General features: G+C 43.6%; 1 protein-coding gene across 2 annotated transcripts in view; it reads right to left on the reverse strand.

The window, feature by feature from the left end:
- Positions 1-22,217, reverse strand: part of tmem132e (transmembrane protein 132E) — a 334,649-nt gene that overhangs the window by 58,778 nt on the left and 253,654 nt on the right. For both annotated transcript variants that reach the window (XM_035179084.2, XM_035179083.2), the window contains exon 3: positions 851-991. In XM_035179084.2, coding sequence (XP_035034975.2) covers positions 851-991 — 141 coding nt within the window. The remainder of the gene's footprint in view (positions 1-850; positions 992-22,217) is intronic.

Raw genomic sequence — 22,217 nt, forward strand, 5'->3', positions numbered from 1 at the left:
ATTTATATTCACTAGATCCACGATTTGCACACACTCATAAATATCACACCCCTTAAATACACCTGACTTTTTTCATTAAGACCCATGAATTATTCCCTGAGAAAGTAACAAACAATTTTGAAATATCCTGCATCCACCTCCAATATGAATCCACACTAACTGAATAAGTCCCCCGGACCCAAACTTCATCCTTCCACCAAAGTTCTGTTAAAAACCCGTCCAGCTGTTTTTTGCGTAATCCTGCAAACTAACAAGCCAAATGATGACATAACCTCCTCGGTGGAGATAAACAACAAACGCATTAATAAGCTCTGAACCATTACAACAATATTCAGTTTGAAAATCACTCAGCAACCATGGAGCTGCATCCACTGGGCTCATTACTGTCCCGTCAGACTCTGCAGGACGGGGGACTGGCTGTTGTCTCCACTTCAGAGGAACTCTGCATAATTACTGCTCTCAGACACGATCTTATCTCAAAGTTATGCTAATGTCCGCGGTCACAGTCGTCCACCTCATCTCCCCACGTACACTGAATTAACAGCAGATGTAGTGAGACTAAGGAGATAACATTCAATTCATTAAACTTTGCGCTATAAAGCAGAGGGTGCTTCAGTCACCGCCGCGGGCCGGAGCTGTATTTTATCTTCCGTGGCTCCTGGGGCATTTACGAAGAGTGGTCGTGCATGATTTTTAAAAGCTGCCTTTAATCAGAGAGAGAGAGAGAGAACTGTGACTGGTTCAAACTGGGAAACCTTCGCTCCAGTGTCCGGGACGAGGAACCTCGTGGTCGTTGTGCAGCAGAGGAATCGAGGGGCTGGGACAGCGTTTTCAGGGTCTGTTCACTTACCCCTGTTTGACTCCTTTGTTCTTGTTCACGTCGATGGTGGTGATGGAGTGCTTGGCGCCGGACTGCACCTCCCAGTCCACCTTCCACTGGGCGTTCTTGGACTTGGTCTGGAGCAGGTTCACCCCCTTCTTTGCTTTGACCCTGCAGCGGGAAAGAAAAGAGAAGAGAGAAGAGAACGGGACGAGTGAGTTTTATTGGAGGCTGTGATTTATGGGCGAGGTCGGAGGTGAACGCCCTCCGTGTGCGGCGGACCTCCTCCTTGCATTGCGTCATGGCAAAAGCAATTCCACAGATGAATCAATAACAGAGACGAATGGAGATGACAGAGGGATGATACACGAGGGCAGAGGAGCAGGACCGCTGCGGGTCACGCTGGACGTTTATACGCTATAATTAAACACCTGAAAGCCTTCACATTCTTACAGAGGGAACTTTTTCTAATTACTTTTAATGTTGAATTTCCTAAAGACACAATATGACGATGCTTTATTGGTTTGGAGGTGAGAGGCCTCGTCCTCAACCTTCACCTCCTCGGGCAGAACGTGCTGCAGGTGCGTCACAGAGCAGAAGCCCTGCAGCTGGAGGGAGTCACACGTTCTGCTCAAGGACACTTCAGGAAGGAGGAGGTTTGAATCTGGAAACTCACACAAACTACTGTCTCTTTATATTGTCTGTGTTCAGAATGTGAAACCTGAAATAATTCTTTGCTAAAATTATGGCTTTGAATATTGATATGATTCACAGTTCGATACAGATTAACTTCAAAATACTAATTTCACAAAATTCATAAACTCGTAATATCAATATGAAAATATGTTGTTTTTATAATGTTGCTATTAATTAATTTGAACCCTGTCTCTTCTATTGCTTTCACTGTTTTTTTATAGATTTTATTGTTTTAACATCAAATTGTCTTAATATGTTTTGCTTTTTAAACCATCAATTTCATGTAAAACACATTAAGATGCATTCTATTCTATGACAAGTGGATTTTTCTGTATTTTTTCTTTACATTAAATGTACAAAATATCGTTGCAGTGGCAGGACCATGTTGTTCCATTTGTTTTATAAGCTTGCGTCATTGTGTGCTTCAATAATCCACAAATAATTCTCATCCTCTTCAAACATTTGATGATTTGTTGCTTATTCAACATCGACAACTTGAATGTTCTTTGTACTTGGACAAAAAAGTCCAGAGACATTAATCACAGATGATTTTGAACATTTCACAGACATAATCATGAATCAACAAATTAACTGGTTATTAAAGTTCGTTAGTTCCAAAGGGAGGAGAATTACCGAGCATGAACATAATGTACCGTCACATACAGTTTTACACACAACCCAGATTCACACTATAAGCAGACATGTATGCACGGATGCACACACTTTGCGAAACAGATGCATCCATACATTTATAATGTCCGTGGAGAATATGCATGTACCTGCCTTCATGTGTGCAAACAAACTCATGTCGGTGCATTAATCTTCTGCAGTATCTGCAAATATTACATCTCCCATGCATTAAAAATGAATGCGCCCACTCTCCCAACAATGTTCTGGATGTGGAAACCTATGAAAACATAGAATAATCTTTATTGGTTCATGTATACTGTCTATTTTAGTGGATGTTATTCGTCCCCATGCTTGAATTCATATATTAAACCTATTTATTTCATTTGCTGCCAATGTTAAGACACACAACAAGAAATAAGGGATAGATTAAAGAATAAAAAAGGTAAATAAATAGTAAGGAGAAATTATGGTTATCGTGGTATTGGGACATTAAACTCTGGTATTGATTCCAATATTCATAAAGTACAGGATGGTCGGACCAGATCTATATCTTTTTTACATTTATAATCTATTTACTGTAGCTGCAGCCTCCATATAGATCAATCAATAGTCCAATCAATAATGAAAACCATGTTGAAAGTGACTGAAAGTTGCAGGAAGGATTTTTCTGTCGAGAAATTAATATTTCTGTTTCATAAAACGCTAAAAAAGCAACGTGGAATCAAGATCTTTTGTGAGTTGACATGATCTGATTTCCTTTTCATGTGTTTCCCAAAGAGGGATCCAATCAGCGGTGAACAATCGGAAACGGCAGCCGTCCTCTGTGACTTTATCTGGACGCGATATCACGTTGTCCACCGGCAGAATACTAAAAACCAAACGGCAAAAAGAAAACAAAGTCACTGCATTCCCAGTTATCCTGCGTCTGGTTATTTGACCACAGAGACTTGGCCCCACTTCTGCTTGATGGAGACAAACGACTCGTCCATGGAGACGCAGATTATTGATCCCACCGTCTCATTTTCATGAAATACTAGACGGAGATGAATTATTTACATATCTGGCTTCTTGTTTGTCTGCTCGGTGCCATCAAGACAACTCACTAATAACCGGACCGGGATGTGATAATCAGTTTGTGTTGCCTCAGATTCATCCTCACGGACTCGGGAGAAAAAAAACGTTTTAAAATTCTGCATGAAACTTTAAATGGTAATAATATCCCATCAGAGCGTTTCCACAGGCCGCCTCCCCTGGACAGACTCATTGGAAGTATTACCTAAATCACATTTCCTCTCCACCGCCGCATCTACATTCAGGGCTGAAAAGTTTTCCGGCTCTTGAAACATCTCCCAAGATTGTTCCATTTATTCCTGTGACAGATAAAAAAAAAGTCTGAAGTCCCACTGAGTCGTTTCCATTTGCTGCACTAACATGCGCCCGGTGCACGGAGCGCTCATCCGTGAGTCGTGAAAGCAGCCGACTTCCAGCTGCAGCCGCCGTCTCGCCTCGTCAGTCGGAGGAGGATCAGACCGGATCTGGATTTTAATGTGTTCACCGTTATTCTTGCTTTTCTGCTCTTGATATTTAACAGGTGATTAAAGAAAAACTCTGCAGTCTTATAATTATTCCATATTAACAAATGCAGGGTGTATTGTCGCACACCACTGACTAATCATCTGAAATCATTTTAAATGGAAGGAGGTGAGGTTTATGACCTGTACTGCAACCAGCCACCAGGGGGCGATCAAGAGGATTTGGCTTCACTTTTGGGAAGCTGTCATTTCATCCATCTTTATATGCAGTGTATGGTTTAACTCAAAAAGATGTGTTCAATATTCTATACAACTCTTGGTTCATATTACTAATTAATAAAGTTCTAATTAAAGTTCACTTTATGCACATATTGCACTTTTATATTAATTTGCTTCTCATCACTCCTTCGGGGGTAATTCAGGGTTTATCATGCAGATTGAACTGGAGCCGGGGATTGAACCACCGACATTCTGGTTAGAGGACGATCCGCTCTACCTTCTCTACCACCGACGAAAGGAAGGAAGGCAAAAATAAGACCGGTAGACAAGTAGGTTTATCATCACATTATTTCATAATGAAGAGATGGATGAGTTTTTACTTTCTTCTTCCATAAATTAGTTATATTTTGTTGCTGTTGTCAGAACTTTTCATTTATTCATTGCGATCGGGATTTAAAGAGGATTTCAGGAGATATGACAAAATAATGCTCATGAACTAGATCAACTTCTCTGTCTTTAAAGTCCACTTGCTGACTTTGAAATGGCTTTGATCTGCATCACATGGTCTTCATCAGTGAACGAAGCTGGTTTTCACTGTCCTCATGGGACCTGACGTGCTCATGTACACCCCCTGACTCTGAGAGGAGGTGAGGTCGGTTGTACTGAGGGAGTTTGTTCTCATGACCGTGTGATATCAGCTGCGATACAGACCTAAAACATACGAGACAGCTTTTTCCTTTTGCTCACGTCTGCTACAAACCCTCTTTACCCTCTTTGTCTGAAACCAACACTAAAGAAGGTTGCAGCTTTTTATTGTCTTCTTTCATCAAATCCTGCACGTTAGAGAAAACACGATAATTATCTGTTACGGCTCCGTCAACGCGAGATGAAACAGAAATATGTAACGTTTAAGAAATCATCCCGATGACGCGTGCTCCCTTTGATGTAAGTGGAAAAAGAGGAAATGTTAAAAAAACAACCTCAGACGAACGAGGTGACCTAGTTGCTACTTGATTACTGGAGCCTGTAAAAACAATGATCACCCCCGACGATAATTACACCTCATTGTCGGGCAGAACCATTTCCAGTGCATTTCGCAGTGAGGAAGTAACCCTATGTATTTATATTCATTAGCCTCACTCACCGGCAGCTTTTTAAAAGCCGCTACATATTCATCATCATCTTTTGAAAGGGCCTGCGTATTGTGCAGAAGCCATGTTTTTAATCAGACGGCCCCTTTTCACAGACTGCGGGTTCATTTTGGCGCCGCAAATGAGACGCGATGAGGCACTTACCCGTGGGAGCGCCGCGTGAATCCGGCTCCTCATTGAACAGTGTTAACGCTGATTAATCAAAGGGCATCGCAAATGCACGAGCAGAAAGGAGCGATAACACACAGCCCAAATTCTCAGGGTCTCCACGAGCCCGGCTGCTGCTGCTGCTGCTGCTGCTCAGGGAAACAAGTGGAGAGGCGGCGTGAGGCACTTGAGCCGAGACAGAGCTGTTACCTACTCAGTCCACACAGATGCCTTCTGCCACGGCAACACCTATTACACTGTGAGGTGCCGCTGGTCAACACATTCCAGATGCCGCACGTTCACTTCGCTTTGCTCCACAGCTTCCAATGACAACCACATTACTGAATCCACGGCGGTGAATTTCTGGCCTGATTAAAATAGCTGTTTTGCAATTATGGTTTACAGGAGACTGGAGTTGCAGATGTGAAAAGCTGCAAAGGCAGAGACTGTAATATCAAAGCATATCTCTGAGCTATTAAAAAACATACTTGAACCCCTGTCCTCTACCTATGTAAACATATAAGTAGAGAGAATATATAAGTACGCAACATATGCATATGTTATAGGGTGGTTCAGGAGTTTTCTCTGGGGGAGAGGAGCTCCCTCTACCACCGACTCTTTAACTACCGACTAGATGAAAGTAACAGTAAGAAAAACATCACGTTTCCCTAAAGAGAAACTGACACTGGACCGACCGACCAATTTGTCCCAAACTTAACATGTTCAACAGAGGTTCTGTGGAAGTAAAAACTCGTGTGACACTGAATTTAGCAAACAGATCATTAAAATCCTTCTCGACACAGTTTTGTCTGACCTTTGTTCCAATTACAGCTTCCCTGTCTCTTCCTTTGCGGCCCGCTGTGTCCCGCTGTGTCTCTCTCTGTCTCTGCCTGTTGTCGCTCTGCGCTGGGCTCGGAGGCCGATGTCCTCATGACCCATTTATGACACTTGCTGCCAGAAATCATGTCAACTGCGGCGCCACACGCTGTAATTTAATCTAACTGGCTGCCGTTAATAAATAACGTATGAAAAGCAGGACTAAATCAAATTATAGCCTCCAAGTCTTTAATTTGTTCCCTTAATGGAGCTCTGGAAGATTATTTATTGAAAATATTTGAAGAGAACGTCGCCTCAAGCAGAGCAGTGACAAAACTGGACTTTTCTTTTCCCCCCACAGTGTAATGAAACTCGCGGTGAGAATGCATTTTAAGACGTGAATGCATTTTACAATTTGATTTAAGTGTATAATAAACTCTACGTACTGTGCTGGATGAATACAAATATTTAAAGAGTTAAGGTTCGTGCATGTTGAGAAATAGCAGAGTAGCGACTCCTGACACATGACGTCGACGTGTTTAAAGATGTCACTGGTCGAGCAGCAGTGTAATATAAGAAGCTTGTTGTATCAGTTCAAACAGGGAAAACTTTATTTACGTTCAAACTTCTAATCAAAACTTTGAAAGACTTTTATTGTCGTGCAAAACTATTCTGTATTTTTTGGCGCATGATATAAATGATAGAGAGAAAACTAAAGCAGCAATAAGTGTAAATTGCTCACATAATCCTGTAGATGTAAGTATATTGACTATTGGGTGTTTATCCAATCAGAATCTGATCTCAATCAGCCAATCGTGTTGTTGCTGCCAAACTTTGAATGTGACCTCGTCAACAAATCAAGTCCAGTCTCCGTGTCTATGTCCATTCATCCTCAATATTCTCTCCTCGATCCAACCAATCAGCGTGTAGATCCGAGGGGGGGGCGGGGGGGCCCACATAATTCAAAGGACTCTGTGTGACCGTCCATCCAGGCCGAGCTGAAATGAGCCGGTCTGATATATGTTGGATTTCCTGTTCCCCCATTGCTCACTAACCTGTCAAGTGTTTCCAAAGTTATGTTTTTCGATCTCGAGTTTCCTCGGTGAGAACATTTTGCGACACGCTCTGCTTCAGGGCCTTTAATCTAACTCCTTCTTCCTGAAAAAATAAATAAAATAAAACGCCAATAACCACTTACAAATTTCCCTGGCACCGTAATGATTTCCCCGCAATAGACGGCGACTCTTGTGAGCGACAAACAGGGCTCCACCCTCGGATCAGAAGCAGCGATCTTATCAATCATCTGGAGCACTTTGATATCTCTGGTATTTATCTCCACTAGTAAACAGCTTTGAGGGGTTTTTTTTTCTTCCTGCACAGCTGGAGAACCGGAGCCGGGCTGAGTCTGCCAGGGACGGACTTTTTAATGGGGAGGCTCCGAAAATTAAGAAGAGGAGAGAGAGAGAGGAGCTGGGGAAATATGGCAGAGCAAATTACAAAATTTGAAACTGCAGCTGCTGGTTGGTGGCGCGCGCTGATCTGATTTATTCCTCGTAGGTGAAAATGAGGAAAAGCAGCGCTGTGATAAATGTGGCTCCTGGAAAACGAGACGTGGTTAACAACGGCACGTCCCTGGTTATCGAGAGTTTCCTCACAAAGAAGAAGTCCCCCCCCCCAAATACTCAAAGGACAACCAGCAGCGCTTTGTTCCAGCTGCTGTGTGACGAACAAACAACAGTATAAAGTTAAACTCTTCCAGAAGAGATGAGTAAGCCGATAATTACAGCAGAGATCAAACCCCTAATGCTGAGGTAAGACATTATCCTGCTAAACACCGCAATTACACAACGTCTCTGTGATTCTTAAGACTAATTCTTTCTTTTACCGTTAGAGCCGGAACTTTCTTTACGGAGCCAGGCTCAAACCAAACGTTTGAGACACGTCGTCTCGGTGCACAACAAGTCAATGAAACTGGGTTTTAAAGGGCAAAGCCGCAATTATTCTACAGGTGTCACACTGGTTCCTGCTAAAGTATAACATCTTTCAAAAAAAGGTCACAATTTTTATAGTTTTCTTTTATGTAGAAATGTGGCTGCAGCTGGGCACCGTGGTTTCTTTGAAAAGGTTATGGAGGGGACCATTTGTTGGGGACTATTTTCAGCCGTGGCTGAATACAGAGCTTCACATTCAGCTGCAGGATGCATATGTGGGATTGAATACTGTGATTTGTGTGCATTGAAATGAAGGAGCACTGTGGCAATGTGGATAATTTTCTCGTTTTATAACAATGATAAATGTATAGAATTGACCAGAAGTCGTCTATGAATCATTTCGTCATGTTGCCAACTGATTTTCTATATTTTTTACAACATCATACAAGATAAATCCTCTTCTCCTCTCAGTCTCCGTCTTCTCAACAATGCAACCTGATGCTTTTTAAAGAGACTTGATCTTTCAATTGCTTTTTTTTTTCTACCCACAAAGCTGTAACCTTTCTTAATGGAGCTCTTCCAGCTCCGTCCACCATTTAAAACACCTCAATTCTGCTCGTTGTCTTTGTTGTAAAGGGTAAAGCTGCCACAGTTCTACAGTTGTTGCTACAGTAAAATCTTTAAAAAACAGGTCAGCATTTATTCATGGTTTATAGTTAAAAACATGTTTGCAGCTGCATACATTTAGAGAAGGTTACTCAGGGACTACTTTCAGCCGTGGATGCACATTCGAGGCTCGATCGTTATATAGATCATACTTGACTTTCAGCAGCAGGATGCATACGGGAGTGAATACTGTGATCTGTGTGCATTGTACCAACGGAGCACTGTAACATGTGGTTATCTTCCTATAGGCAATTAAGCCTTGACTACACAATATAAATTTGTGAAGTCAAGTTCTTGTAGTTTTTGGTCCTTTTGAGGAAACATAGAATTTAGCCCAAGTCGTCTCTGAGTCACTGCCTTGGATCAACAAACCATCAGACCCAGCAGATACAGTTTAATATATATATTCATATATATGTATAAAATCTCCTGCTCCTTTAAGTCTGCATTTAACAGCCGGTGCTTCGGCTTGTGCTTTGCCTCCAGTGAATATCTTCACGGGACCTCGGGGAGCAGAGAAGCAGAAAATGAAGTATCTTGTGACGCTCGGTGCCTGAACACGAGTATTATCTCTGTGTTTCTTCATCACATTCAAAGGTTTCCTGAGGAGGCTTCTCTCCTCTCCGATGGATCAACCTCCCGCTGGATGTTTTTCAGCAGATTTTCCTCTCTCACCTTCTCCAGCTCGGGTCCAAACTGTGATGAATCGCTGCAGCTCCTCTCGAACCAGGTTTAATTCTCACTTATCTCCTCCATCGCCGGACACATCAGCAAAAAGAAATCACTGTAGATAATATCGTCATTCCTCAAATATAAAGAACAGTGCGATGGGATTTGAATCAGAGTTTTTCTCAGGATAATAAAAGGTCAAGAGGTTGTAAACCAGTATGGCTCCATATTCAGATTGACTTTTCTACTGAAAACATCTTATTACAGCTTTTCTACTTAAAATTAACTTTTTAAGAAAGTTTAAAGTATTTTCTGAATATTAAGAGTTAAGTTTTTTAAAACCAGTCTGTGATGTTTTCATTTTATTAAAACAAATATTAAAAACATCCCTTCGAAATATTTGTAATGTTTCAAAAAATGTCATGAACAATGCCGACTTTTTATGCTGACTCAACAGGATTATTTTATATTACTTATGCTCATGCACATTAAAACTGTGAAGGGGAAGCTCTTGATAATAATAATAATAAATTCTGTTTATTTGCCACTTTTTAAAGCATAAAACGCAGCTCAAGGTGCTTTAAGACTTTTACAGATACAGAAGCTTAATGTATTGACACAATAAAATATGTTAAAACAATAACTTTTATATTGTAAAAATAAAAGTTTTATTATTTAAAAGCAACCTTAACTTTTGTGTTGCTATTAAAGCCCATGTAAACTGGGGATTCTCTTGTATATGCTGTGATTCATATATTCTTCCCTCCCTGTATTTTTTCTGTTATACTAATATGTGTCTAATTTTACAATGTGTATTTGTGGTTTTGTGTATTTTGTATTTTATTGTTTGTATATCTTATAAAGATGTAGTTTTAATATGAGCCATAGTTGTTTCTACAACACTCCACATGTGTTTTGTAATTAAGGTTTTGAATTAAACTAAATTCAAAACCATCTGTCGTTAAATCTGTGTTTTCACATTTCAGGTTGGTTTGTGTTTATTTTTAATTTCTTTTGCCTTGAAGACTTCGCTTTAGCAAAATCACCACGTTTCAAAACCCCAGTATTTATTTTGATTGCAAAAGATATTACAGCCAACTAATAATTATAATCAAAAATAAGGACCACAGTGTAATAAACCAGATATATCTTTTAAATAAACATAAGAAGGGGAGAAATGGTCTGAACCATACAAATAGCGAGAAAGAATATGGAGAAGACTAATTCTTGATATTTTTTCAGTGCTTACAAGAGAAATCCTCCCACAACCGTCTCCCTCCACTCGAGGTGACAATCAGTAAATGATTACGACCGCTTCTCTCCATTCAGCGACTCCATCTTGAGCTTCGCCAGCTCCACAACAGAATTATCCTTTTGATGAGACTTGATTTATTTTTTTTTACACACCCCCTCAATCTTCCTCATTTTCTGAGCTCCGCCGAATGTTTTCATCTGGGCACCGACGACCGGGACCTTCCTCCCCGCGTCTGCCAGCCCCCGGACAGATTGGACTTCTGGTATTTGGCGTTCACCGGTGCCGTGTGATGTGGTAAACAAACATTTGATTGCAGAGGGCAGAGGCGACAGCCCAAAACAGTGGCAGTGGCCCGATCGGGGGAGCGAGGCCCCCGGTGGACGGAGCCGGGGCTTCACGTTCGTACAGACGAAGGCAGAAAAGTAAATAAACAAGCAAAATGTCAGTGCTCGGCGTCTCGGAGGCATTAGCTGCACTCACTTTTGCATTTCAGCACAAACAGGCCTCTTCCCAACAGCTAAATCTGGCCAGCAAAGCCTCCCCCACCCCCACCCCACTCGTGTGCAGGCAGAAGCTCCATTAGTTCCTCTGAGGCGGCACTTTACAGACAACTTCGCCACTTGTGCATCCTGCAGACACAACAAATTCCATTTCATGAAGATATGTATAATTCAAAATAAGTGCAGATTTTTTATTTGTCCTCGGCCAGTCGTGGATGCGGTGCTTTTATGTGTCCAGTGACATGTAGTTTATTTATTTACGCTCACGCCGCCCTGCACCGTGTTTCAGCCTCAGCGCCGTTCTGCCGCGTTGTGTTTATTGGGGGGGGGTTTGTTTGGAAGCATAAAAAAAAAGTTCAGTGCTGGTTTTCAGAACTTCGCCGGAGCGTTCAATTGACCCGACGTGCAAAACAAACACTAAATCATTTCTCAACTGCCATAAAAACATGAGCGTGATGTAAACGGAGGACTGTAAACCACGTGGACGTCCACGGGAGAGAACCGCCTCCACTCGGCCGGTCGCTGAAGTTCACTGACTGTTCTTCTGCGTCTGAACGACTTTAAACATGAAGCCAAGTGTGCTGAAGAGACACGTTCACATAGAAAACTGTGTTCTTATACATGTCTGGTTGTCTCCTTCTGTTCGGACTTATGCAACGTGTCTTTGAGCTTTGTTAAAAGCACTGAATAATTTAAAAGTATTAATATATTTATTATTATTACATACTATTATTACTACAGTTCATGTTAAGTACCAGTGCGAATATACTATTAATGACTTATGACTATTATATGATGTTATACAATTGAATTAATGCTCAAAAACTGAATTATTTATTATAAACTTGAGTTGAGCCAGTAAATTTAAATTATCAACATTTTCTTACTGACACAAGTTTCTGATGTTCGAGTTTTTTAATCCCAAACGTGATATAAAAGTCTGATCGTCTTCTCATCACCACAGCTGTTAGCAAAGACAACAGGGTCAGTAACACGTGCAATTGATTCTCCATGTTGTGTTCTACTGGGTCTTTTCTTCCGGGGGGGGGGGTCATTTGATCTGAGCCTGACGAATCAGCGAAGGGAGGTTGTGACCAAAAGACCTATTCATGCTCCTCCAGACTAAAACTCAATCCCAGAGTTTTCAAACTAACGAGTGTTTCCAAACGTCTCAGTTTAAGCGTCTCTCACGTGTGGACGTCGGGACGTTTCCATAGCAGCGGAAATTCATTTTTTAATCCTACTAATGTGGATGAAGCCTGGATGTTGTCGATTTATTGTTGAAGTGATCCCGGCAGCGATGACGACACAATTTAATACAGGAGGACCGGACTTGAAACCAGGTCTGAGCTGTGAGCAGTAATAAGTCATCTTCTCACATAGCACAGCACGTACCAAAGATATTCAGCAGTAATACTACGCAGTAATACTATGATTTCATCAGGTGGTTTTACTTCGAGTTTGAGTTTGGGGTTTCACATCACTGTTTGCAATGATGGAGAAAAACAGGAAGTAGCCAGCGTGTGAATGTTGAGCTGCCTGAGCAGAAAATGTGGGATGATTGACAGAGGAGGGAACTACTTTCCTGGTCTGCCAGTGAAACATAGAAGAAAACATCTAGAGTGTGTGTGTGTGTGTGTGTGTGTGTGTGTGTGTGTGTGTGTGTGTGTGTGTGTGTGTGTGTGTGTGTGTGTGTGTGTTTGTGTGTGGCTGCAGGGGGCTTGTCAGAATTCTAGGGGGTCGGCGCCCCCGCCTGCTCTCTGCTGGATCCGGGCGTGTACTGGTGCACAAATTTTTATTTATTTTTTACTTCCCAGCTTCTTTGGTAAACAAAGAAAAGGTAAAATATTCACCGTGGCTCAATAGAAACCTGCAGAGTTCTGAATAGACGCCGACGATGATCAGTAGAAGAAGCAGAAATGAGGCTAATTCCCTCGTCGGCTGTGACATTCTGACGCGTTGACAGAAAGAGAGAAAAGGCCGAGCAGGGACGCTGCTGTAACGTGAGGATGAAACAGAGACAAACCTGATGCCTTCTCCTTTAAAAAGGCTTTTTTTTGTTTTTCGCCTCTGCACAATTCCACCTTTTACTGTGTGTGCGTCTAATTCCAGCGCCTCATGGACTCGAGAGATAGAACAACATGCACACGCAGCTCGGCGGCGGCCGGGCCTCAGCAGAAAAAGAGAGGAGAGAGGGCTCATGCAATGTGATCGTCATTATGGCCCCGAGACAAGAGAGGTGTCAGTGTCAATCCGTGGGAGCTGCACAGCACTGTCAGCCCTGACGACTGGAGCAGCCACAGATGTTCACTTGGCCGAGCGACGCACAAGAGCTAATGCTCATTACGCGAGTCTGACGAGAGAACGCTCCTCTCACCGTAAACACAGCCAGGCCAGGCCATGCGAGAGGACTCAGCCAGCAGGGACATTATCAGCAGGCCCAGTAAATCAGCCATTTCTGACTGGAATAAAAAAACAGGCAGCACGCTGCACATCCAAGCAGCCGGGCTTGGATGTGCAGCGCCGTGTGGCCCAGAAGTTCAGAATCCATCCTGATCTGACGATTCACTGGAGGAGAAAAGAGGAGCAGGGACGCAGGACGAGCATTTAGTTGTTTTGATGAGCTGCGTGGAAACGTAACTACAGCGGCTCGTGGAGTACGGCTCCGTTTAGACGTGTGCACTTTTGTTTTTATGCAGCGACGGAAGCAGGGGACACAAAAAACCAGAGAAACGCATTTGTGTTTTCAGGCTACGCAAATATTTGCATCGGCGGAGAGGATCTCGCTCGGCGAAGCGAGTCTAGTGATGTCTGCTGCTACGGAAAAGATCTAGACGTTATAATTACAGTGTACAGGAGACGGCTTTGGAGAGGCTCAGCGTGTCCCTTTTAAGTTTAAGGATCTTAGGAGTTTAAATCTCAGCCGTGTTCCTACTTGCTTCGCCTGGATTCCTGCTGCTCAGTGCGAAACACAATTGCAGGTCTTGAAAACAGAGGCTGTTTGTTGCTGCAGCCGCAGATGAAAGGGTTGTTTTTTTATTTCCCCCAACTTGTGATGTGCAATTTGTGTGCGTCTGTGGTTCAGGGAGAGGTAGAGAGGGTCGGCCACTCACCAGAGGGGTCGGCGGTTTGATCCCCGGCACCTGCAGTCTGCATTCTAAAGTGTCCTTGAGCAAGATACAGAACACAAAATAACAATAACCCCCGACCTGACCCCCTGACACTGTATAAATGCTGCGTGATAGAAAAAGTGTGAAAGCTGCGACTGGAAAATTACTACACAAAGACAGTAGATTTAACATTTTGACCTAAAATAGTCCTACTTAGCAACGTTAAGTGAAAATAAACATCCTGGATTTGTCCACATTTGTGCCAGTGTTCCATCCATTGCTTCACTTTTCAAGACATATTTACTTTTAAACACTTTGAACATGTCATGTCAAAGTAAAATGTTGTTCTGTGATGGAGGGGAACATATGTTTGATGACACCACCGTCGCCACGTCACCATCATAAACCAGCTGATCGCCAACAAGCGGCCGTGAGCTGTGTGTGGTCGGACGTTCAGGTGGGATGTGAACTTCCTGTCGGTCGCGCTCCGGCTGTCGAGACGTTAAACACGTTAGACCTAAACCCCTGATTCATTTCACCCTGGAGGGACGAGTCTGGGAAAAACATCCGAACTGCACATTTAATTAAACCCTTTAATTCTATTGATGTTCTCAATGTGTTTTTAAGTTGCTTCTACAGTGGTGACCTAACTGCATTAGTGCTGGGGCTGCAGCTCATCAGTGTTGTACTCTCTGACCGAGAATCCAAAACCCAAAGATTGTATTTTTAATGGTGTAGAAATCTTTAAAAAAAAAAGTTAAATCATGTTTCAAACCCAGTTGTTCGCTGCAAGTTCAGGACAAAATAAACCCTGACGACACCTGAAGCGTCGCTTTGTCACAAAACTGCCTTTGTGTTTCCACAGCCTGGACAACCCCCCCCCCCCATGTCAACAACCTGATCCTCATGTGGAAATACACCACAGGACGTTTCTCTGTGAGGCTGCAGATAACATCAAAGCTCATCTTCACATTTACGTGCGTCATCCGAGACGCTACTGTACGTGGGTTTGAAACCTAAAGCCGCACGCACACGCACACACGCACACGCACACACAGACTAATGAAGTGATCAGCACACACCGACCTCACTGTGGATGACATCAGTGGACTGTGGTGAAAAGGCGTCTTTCATACATATTTTATGAGCCTCTCCACATTTCCTGCATTCACATCGTCTAATGTACAGATGAATATAAAGACCATTAATAAAACAACATATATTCCACCTACTACTGTAATCAAAAAGGAAATTTCCTCCCTTCCCGTGTGTCCCAATAACAAGCGAGTTCGGAGCTGAACACATGTTGAACACAGATCCTGACACATGCTTTGAAAACACTACCTCCTTTTTCTCTCCCACACACACACACACACACACACACACACACACACACACACACACACACACACACACACACACACACACACACACACACACACACACACACACACACACACACACACACACACACACACACACACACACACACACACACACACAGAGAAGCATGTAGGCGGCGGCATTGGGAGGGCATCCTTTCTGAGGACAATTATTCTAAGTAGTCTTCCCATCAGCCAGCGCCATGAGCAGGAGACCCTTGGGTGAGCCAGAACCTTTCTGAGGAGGCAATTGGGAAATGGCCACTGTCCAATTTATTTGATAAGGCGAGCGGAGCTCAGACCTGCCAACAGATGCAGAGGGGGGGGGAGAAATCTGAGGCCGTGCTGCGACCTATTCGCGGACATTTCCCTGAGTTCAAATCCCTCTGCATACAGTGTGATTATAATAATATTTCCTCTGACTTCAGGTTAGATCTCCAGAGTTCAGGGGGCACTGAGCGACTGTTAGCTCAGAGTACAACGCACCGACTCGGAGATCAAGCACAGAAACGTACGGGGCCGTTGCCGCTCGGCGGAGCGTGAGATCGCGGGGCTGCAGCTCGTGAGCAGCAGTGATTACAATACAGTGAAAGTGGGCAACTGAGCTTCCCTTCAAGGTACCGACAAAAGGAGATTAAATTCACAGATCCTCTGGAGCAGGAGTGGGGGGGTGAGGGCGGTGGCGTCACTGCTGCTGATGTTCTCAACTTTTCCCCTGAGGAACTTCTATTTCATATTGGACAGCTCCAAGTAAAACTAGCTCTCTCTGGAGATTCTCACCCACACAGACGCCGGTATAAAAGAAATGCCATCCGTCTCTGGGGACACACACATACACACACACACAGACACACACACACACGCACACACACTCAGTTAGGGGAATGATGCCTTCCCAATAAATAAATAAACCTTCACAAAGGAGTGGCCTGCAGCGTTCTGTCACGTGAAGCTTTGAAGTGATCGCACCGAGCACGGATCTAACATGTGTTGAGAAACAAAGTTTTCAAATGCATAACGTGGGGGGAGGGGGGGCCACTTGGGGTGCCATGTTCACTTTGTGCTGTGACGAATGAGACAAAAGGTGCAGATACACTTGTCAAAAGATAATGTTCAGGATTCAGGTTGTAAATTATCAAACAACAATGCAGAATATGATTTCTGCAAAGGGAGGATTTGTAATTTTGTGTCTTTAACCTGAACAGATCCATCAATTATCTATAAATCGTCTTTTCTTTAAGGTCCAACGAGCCAAAGGTGAAGTTCAACCTGGACAGATCTTCAGAATATCGCAAGGAAAAGGGCAAACAACCATTCACACTCAACATTCACACCTATGGTTATTTTACTGGAGGTCCTATAAAGCAAAGAAGCTGCTGATTGAGGCCCCGCAGCCACCAGGGGGCCCCACAGGTGAAAAGTCATTCACTGAATTAGAGATATTAATGTCATGATTGCTACTAAGGGGAGGTCCCCCTTAACCCATCCTGCCCCGGGCCCCCAGGTGTACGGGGCCGACTCTAGACTCAGGACAGTGGGAGACAGTCGAACTATCCAGAGGAAACTCCACGTAAAATTCCAACCAGGAACATTCTCCCTCAGAAAATCTACAAAGTTCATTGACAAAACTGTTATTTGTGTGGCCCAGATAATAATTATCATATTCCTCAATAGTGAAAATAATAATCATTACATGCAGCCTTGACTCACATCCCTTCAGAAAGACAGTTCTGCCTTTTAGATGAGCCACCGGCCGTGATCTTCAGATTGCTTTTCACAGCATGACAGGAAAAGGAAAGCAATCTTAAAAAGCCACCATTTCAGAAATTTTGGGAAATTGGTTCCATCAAAAAGACACGGCAGCAAAAAAAGCTCAATGAACGACGGCTCCACACCAGATGTTTCAGTTTTCAACAGGCGCACATTACCCCATCAAAATAAATCCAAACGTGATATTATTCACTGAGAGGAAAACACATGCATCTGTCCAAATCAGAATAAATCATCCATGTGGGGGAATTTCAACACTGCATCGCTACCTTTAAATAACCAAATATTCAGGACCCTCTTCAAAATGAGCTGATGCTTTCCAGGGGAACCCCCCCCACCCTCCTCCATTCACTGACATTCAAAAGTGAAGAGAATCACACATTAAAAGTTTGCAATCCCTGACACTTACGGGTTTTAAAGTCACGCTCAAGGACGTCCAGCGCCGCGAGTTAACTACATTGTAATTCTGTCCAACTTCAGCCGTTCTAAAAATGTGAAATGTCTCATAAACGGACGGCGTTTGGAGAATATTTTTGCACATATTCCGCCCACAAGTGGACAGCGTTCTCAAGGAGAGGGACGAACGGTGTCCTCGAGCGTCCTCGACTGTAAAGGTCACGTGTTATCGGGACTATCAGTCTGGTCCCGATGCGCCGCTAACAAGAGTCCACGCCGGTTGCTGCCGTGCACAGAGGAGAACAGACGGGCTCCTGTGATGCAGCAGCCGAGGACGCAAACAAACCCGAGAAACAAAAAGGCGTCACCAGATTGGGGATCGGGGCCTTTTTCAAGTTGCGTCTTTGTGTCGTGTCAGAGAAACAAAAGCGAACCGAGCTCGAGGAACCATGACAGATCCTGAACGGACCTGCAGCTCAATCCTCAAATAACTAACCCTCACCCAGGAAGAAGCTTCCATCTGGGACGCACGCAGCAGCACGGCTGTCTTCTGCCTCCTGCAATCGATTTTCAAAACAGTTTGGATAATCTGAGGCAAACAGAACCCCCCCCCCGACACAGCGCTGGCGGCAGCACCTCGAACGATGTCAATTATCCTGCAAACAAATGACAGCGGCACACTTGAGAGCAGCCCCGAGCTATCTGACATCCCCTTACCTTGCAAATCTACCTCTTTCAAATGCAAATCCGCCCTTTTATTTCCCAAAGGAAAAGGAATCCCACCGCGAACCCCTACTGTAAATCAAACTGAGAGAGAGAGAGAGAGACACACATCCCTCAAGAAAAGAAGTATGAATATACAATATTCAGTAGCTGATAATCCCCCCCCCGCCCCCCGATGGAGGGACTCCACCCGACGTCTCTGAGCTGAGCCCTGAGCTCGGAGATGAAGAAGGGGGGGGACGTCTCTCCCTATGGAATCTAAAATGAAACGGGAGACACCCTGACGTGTTATTTCAAGAGAGATGACATTTCAAAGAAAGCAGATGCCATTAAGAAGCGGTGCAGACTGGCAGGTAGACCGGTTCTCTCCTGGCTGAGGAAACGTCTGCTGATTCCTTTTAAAGCCGTGTGAAGTCGTACACTCACTTCCATCCCCAGCGTCCCACAGACCACGCAGACACCACATAAAGGTTTTTTTTTGCAGTTTCTCAGTGGAAAAAGCTCCTCATGTCCTCCACGCCCTTGACTTCTACTTCACCGGTGTATCCAGTCCCAGGCTCGGACTCTCTGCGATTCCTTTCTCTCCGTTATATACCTTCAAGGAATAACGACATTCCTCACCCTGAACTCCTGCCTCCATGTTTCTGAACCGAAAGGTGACATGTTTTTATTTCTTATGACCAGAGCTCCAGGAGAGTCCATGAAGTGTAGATATAATCCTTTGTAATACGCAGGCAGCCACGTGGAAAGATTCCCAGGTGTATTTGTTATTCAGCTTCACAACAAACCGGTGTCTGACCTTGACGGAAATTCCACAGGTTGGTTTTTTTCTTTGACGTCCTTTCTCGTGGTCAAAACGACGAGTCACAGGTCCTGAGATGCTCCGACTCGGGCATTTCAATCAGGTCGGCTGTTTATTCGGGTGAATGTCTAAAAGGAGCACAACGATTTCGGTTGGGGGATTGATTGAGGTAAACGCGAGGTGGATGAAAACTACCCCGAGGCCTTTTTAGAGGGATGATTCAAAAGACCTGCGAAAATCAAAAGGAAAGAAAAGAAAGACATGAACCAAACAAGCGACGGCGTGAGCCAGCTTTTCATCCCGAACTTACACCTCGTACATGCTTGATGTGCTGCTCCTGCACACCATCAGTAAACAGGCAGCGCATCCCTGCTGTCTCAACCATCCTCACTCCTTTTCATCGGCTAATGTGCAATCTTTAAAATGAAGTAAGATGCGGTCAGGGCACATCTGCCTCCACCGCAGGCTCTGCTTGTTTTTCAGTGGGAAAAACGGGCATGTGCCCTTTTAGCGTTCGAGCTAACGGACGCGTGTCAGCACCAGCGAGAAACGGTTGCTAACGGCTGAGCGAGATTTTTCACAAAACATTCCACATTATTAAAGATGCTGCGAACAACATTTGACTTGTGTGGCACCTCTGGTTGGCAGCGGAACGTGGATGAGAAGAGAGACGTACAGAGAGATAACAGGACTGGAATCAAGCTTTTTTAAAACTGCAACAGCAGAAACAAAACGTGCTCTTATTGAACCTTATCTGGCTCCAAGAGGGACTTAGAACTTTACCCTTTGAAAAGTCACATTTGAAAAGATAACGTCCAAAATGCAAACTGAAGTAAAAGGTACACGAAGATGTAATTTTCATGTTGTTCATATGTGCAGGCTGTGATTCTCAGGTAGGAAATGTAAACTATTCTTTCACTGGTGCTATAACTAAATTTTTGTTTTCTTGAAGTCGTTGCAGAGGCTTTTATAAGCAAACTGATTACAGCCACACTCCAAAGACCCAGTAAAATGAGTTAATATCAAAACGCTGCGTTGTGTTTGAATGCACCCAAACAGTTTCCTAATCACATGAATGGAAATTACCTTCCTTAATTACACCGTATTGTTTACTCGGACCAAAAAGGATTTAATGCTACAGACTTCTATAAATTGGATAATAAAGTTGAAGGAGCAACAATGTGCACTCGCTGCAGAAAGTAAATATGTAAATATAACACAGTCATATTACTAAGTACTTGGAGAAAGTACCTTTTCGCTCGGAGACGTCTCATTGAAAAGGTTCAGCAACAACCCATAACTTTTAACGTGTAAGGTCAACGGGGACGAGGCGGCTGCCACATTACACAACACAGGCCTGAGTTCCCGGGGACATCTTATTAAAATGCAAATAGTTTGAATGTTTATAGCTGTCTCTAACAAATGGAGTCATACCTTTTCCTCTCCTGTGCATTAGGTTCATGAGGATCAAATGATCTACACGCTGCTCGGTCTTTGAATTTGAGCTCTTATCAGCTGTTTTCAGACATGACCCTCGAATTGTCTCGTCCTTCTAAGGTGATGTCTTTCGTCTGCGTCTTCTACGTGTTTGGCTTTTCGTTAACATCCTGAGATATTTGTTTTCTTCCAGTTTCACGTCTGTTGTCCGAGTTTTCCCGACATTTTTTTCCGGTCAGTTTACTCGTGGCGGGGGTGGCTACCAGGAGAAAGTTGTGGATAAAGTCCAGAGCAACTGACATCGGACTTGTTTTTCACAAATACAGCCCCTCGGGAACATTTCAGGAAAATGTGCAGACTTCAGTGCAGGTCTGAAAACAGCTTCACACAAGTAGCTGCTCAGCAGAAACACTCCAGAAACTGGCCTGCGTGCAGTTCTGCTGAAGCAGGTGAGTGTCGCTGCCTTGCTCAAGGGCACTTCAGTTCCTCCAACCTCCAACCATGTGTCTGCATTTTATTTCACCTTGGATCCACTAGTCTGCACTGCATTAACAACAGTGCTATATTCCCTGTATTTAGGAGGTAATACCCTAAAAGCTTATAGAAGAACAAGGGTAATATTCACAAGATAAAATATAACTGTATTAATCTAAAAGGGATTTTTTTTTTAGTGGCCAAGAAGCTTCTGAATACATTGAAAAATTATCAATAAATAAAGTGCAAATACATTAAACAATAACGTAAAATCTTTTAAGTGCAAAAATTAAATGATGACACAACGTCTTTAGGTGTTAAACTAAGCAAATGAGAATTATCTCTGCTTCTGTTCCACAATGTGACCGTAAAAAAGACGAGTGTTCACGAAAATTAAATCTCCATTTTCCTCACGCCCGCAGCTCCTGCTTCCCTTCGCCGATACATCACTCCCCGCCCGTTGCCTTTATTAGCCCCGGGCTCTCTCTTTTGTCTCTGCTGAAGACTCTTAAACGCTGGAAGTGGCTTCTCCATTGGCCTTTTGCCCCGTCCACCTTCTGGCGTTGTGAAAACCTGATAAATGCGGCTCAGTTTGCAGTAAAAGAACAGCGCAGTTTTCCTTAGTGCCACAAATCATTCTCTCTTTATGTCTCTCTCTCTCGCTCTCTCTCTCTCCCTCTCTAAAAGCAATCCGGCCGACTTCCCAGCAAAACCTGACCCGATGGCACACGAGTGTTAGCTGAAGGCGGCGGCTGGCAATCTAGCCGGGGATAATCGTGTGTGTGTGTTTACAATAATTACACAAATGTCTCAGGAAAGGATTTATTGATTTTAAAATCCTTCAAGTAGCACAAAGTACCAGTATTTCTTCCTAAAGCAATCTGTGCATCACGGCTCTTCCATATGGACGCCTCCTCTCCGAGCTCCCACTCGATCCGGGTGTTCCATCTCGTTATCTCATAACTGACTGAAATAATTCTCCGGCTGCTGTTGACAGTCGCGGGGGATGAGGGGGCTGCTCCCCCCGTGGCAGTTAGGGCTGATGAAAATGGTTTGATTTTGTGCAGTTTACATAACTCCTCCACACGTCT

The sequence above is a fragment of the Hippoglossus stenolepis genome, chromosome 15, assembly GCF_022539355.2.
Source record: "Hippoglossus stenolepis isolate QCI-W04-F060 chromosome 15, HSTE1.2, whole genome shotgun sequence".
NCBI lineage: Eukaryota > Metazoa > Chordata > Actinopteri > Pleuronectiformes > Pleuronectidae > Hippoglossus > Hippoglossus stenolepis.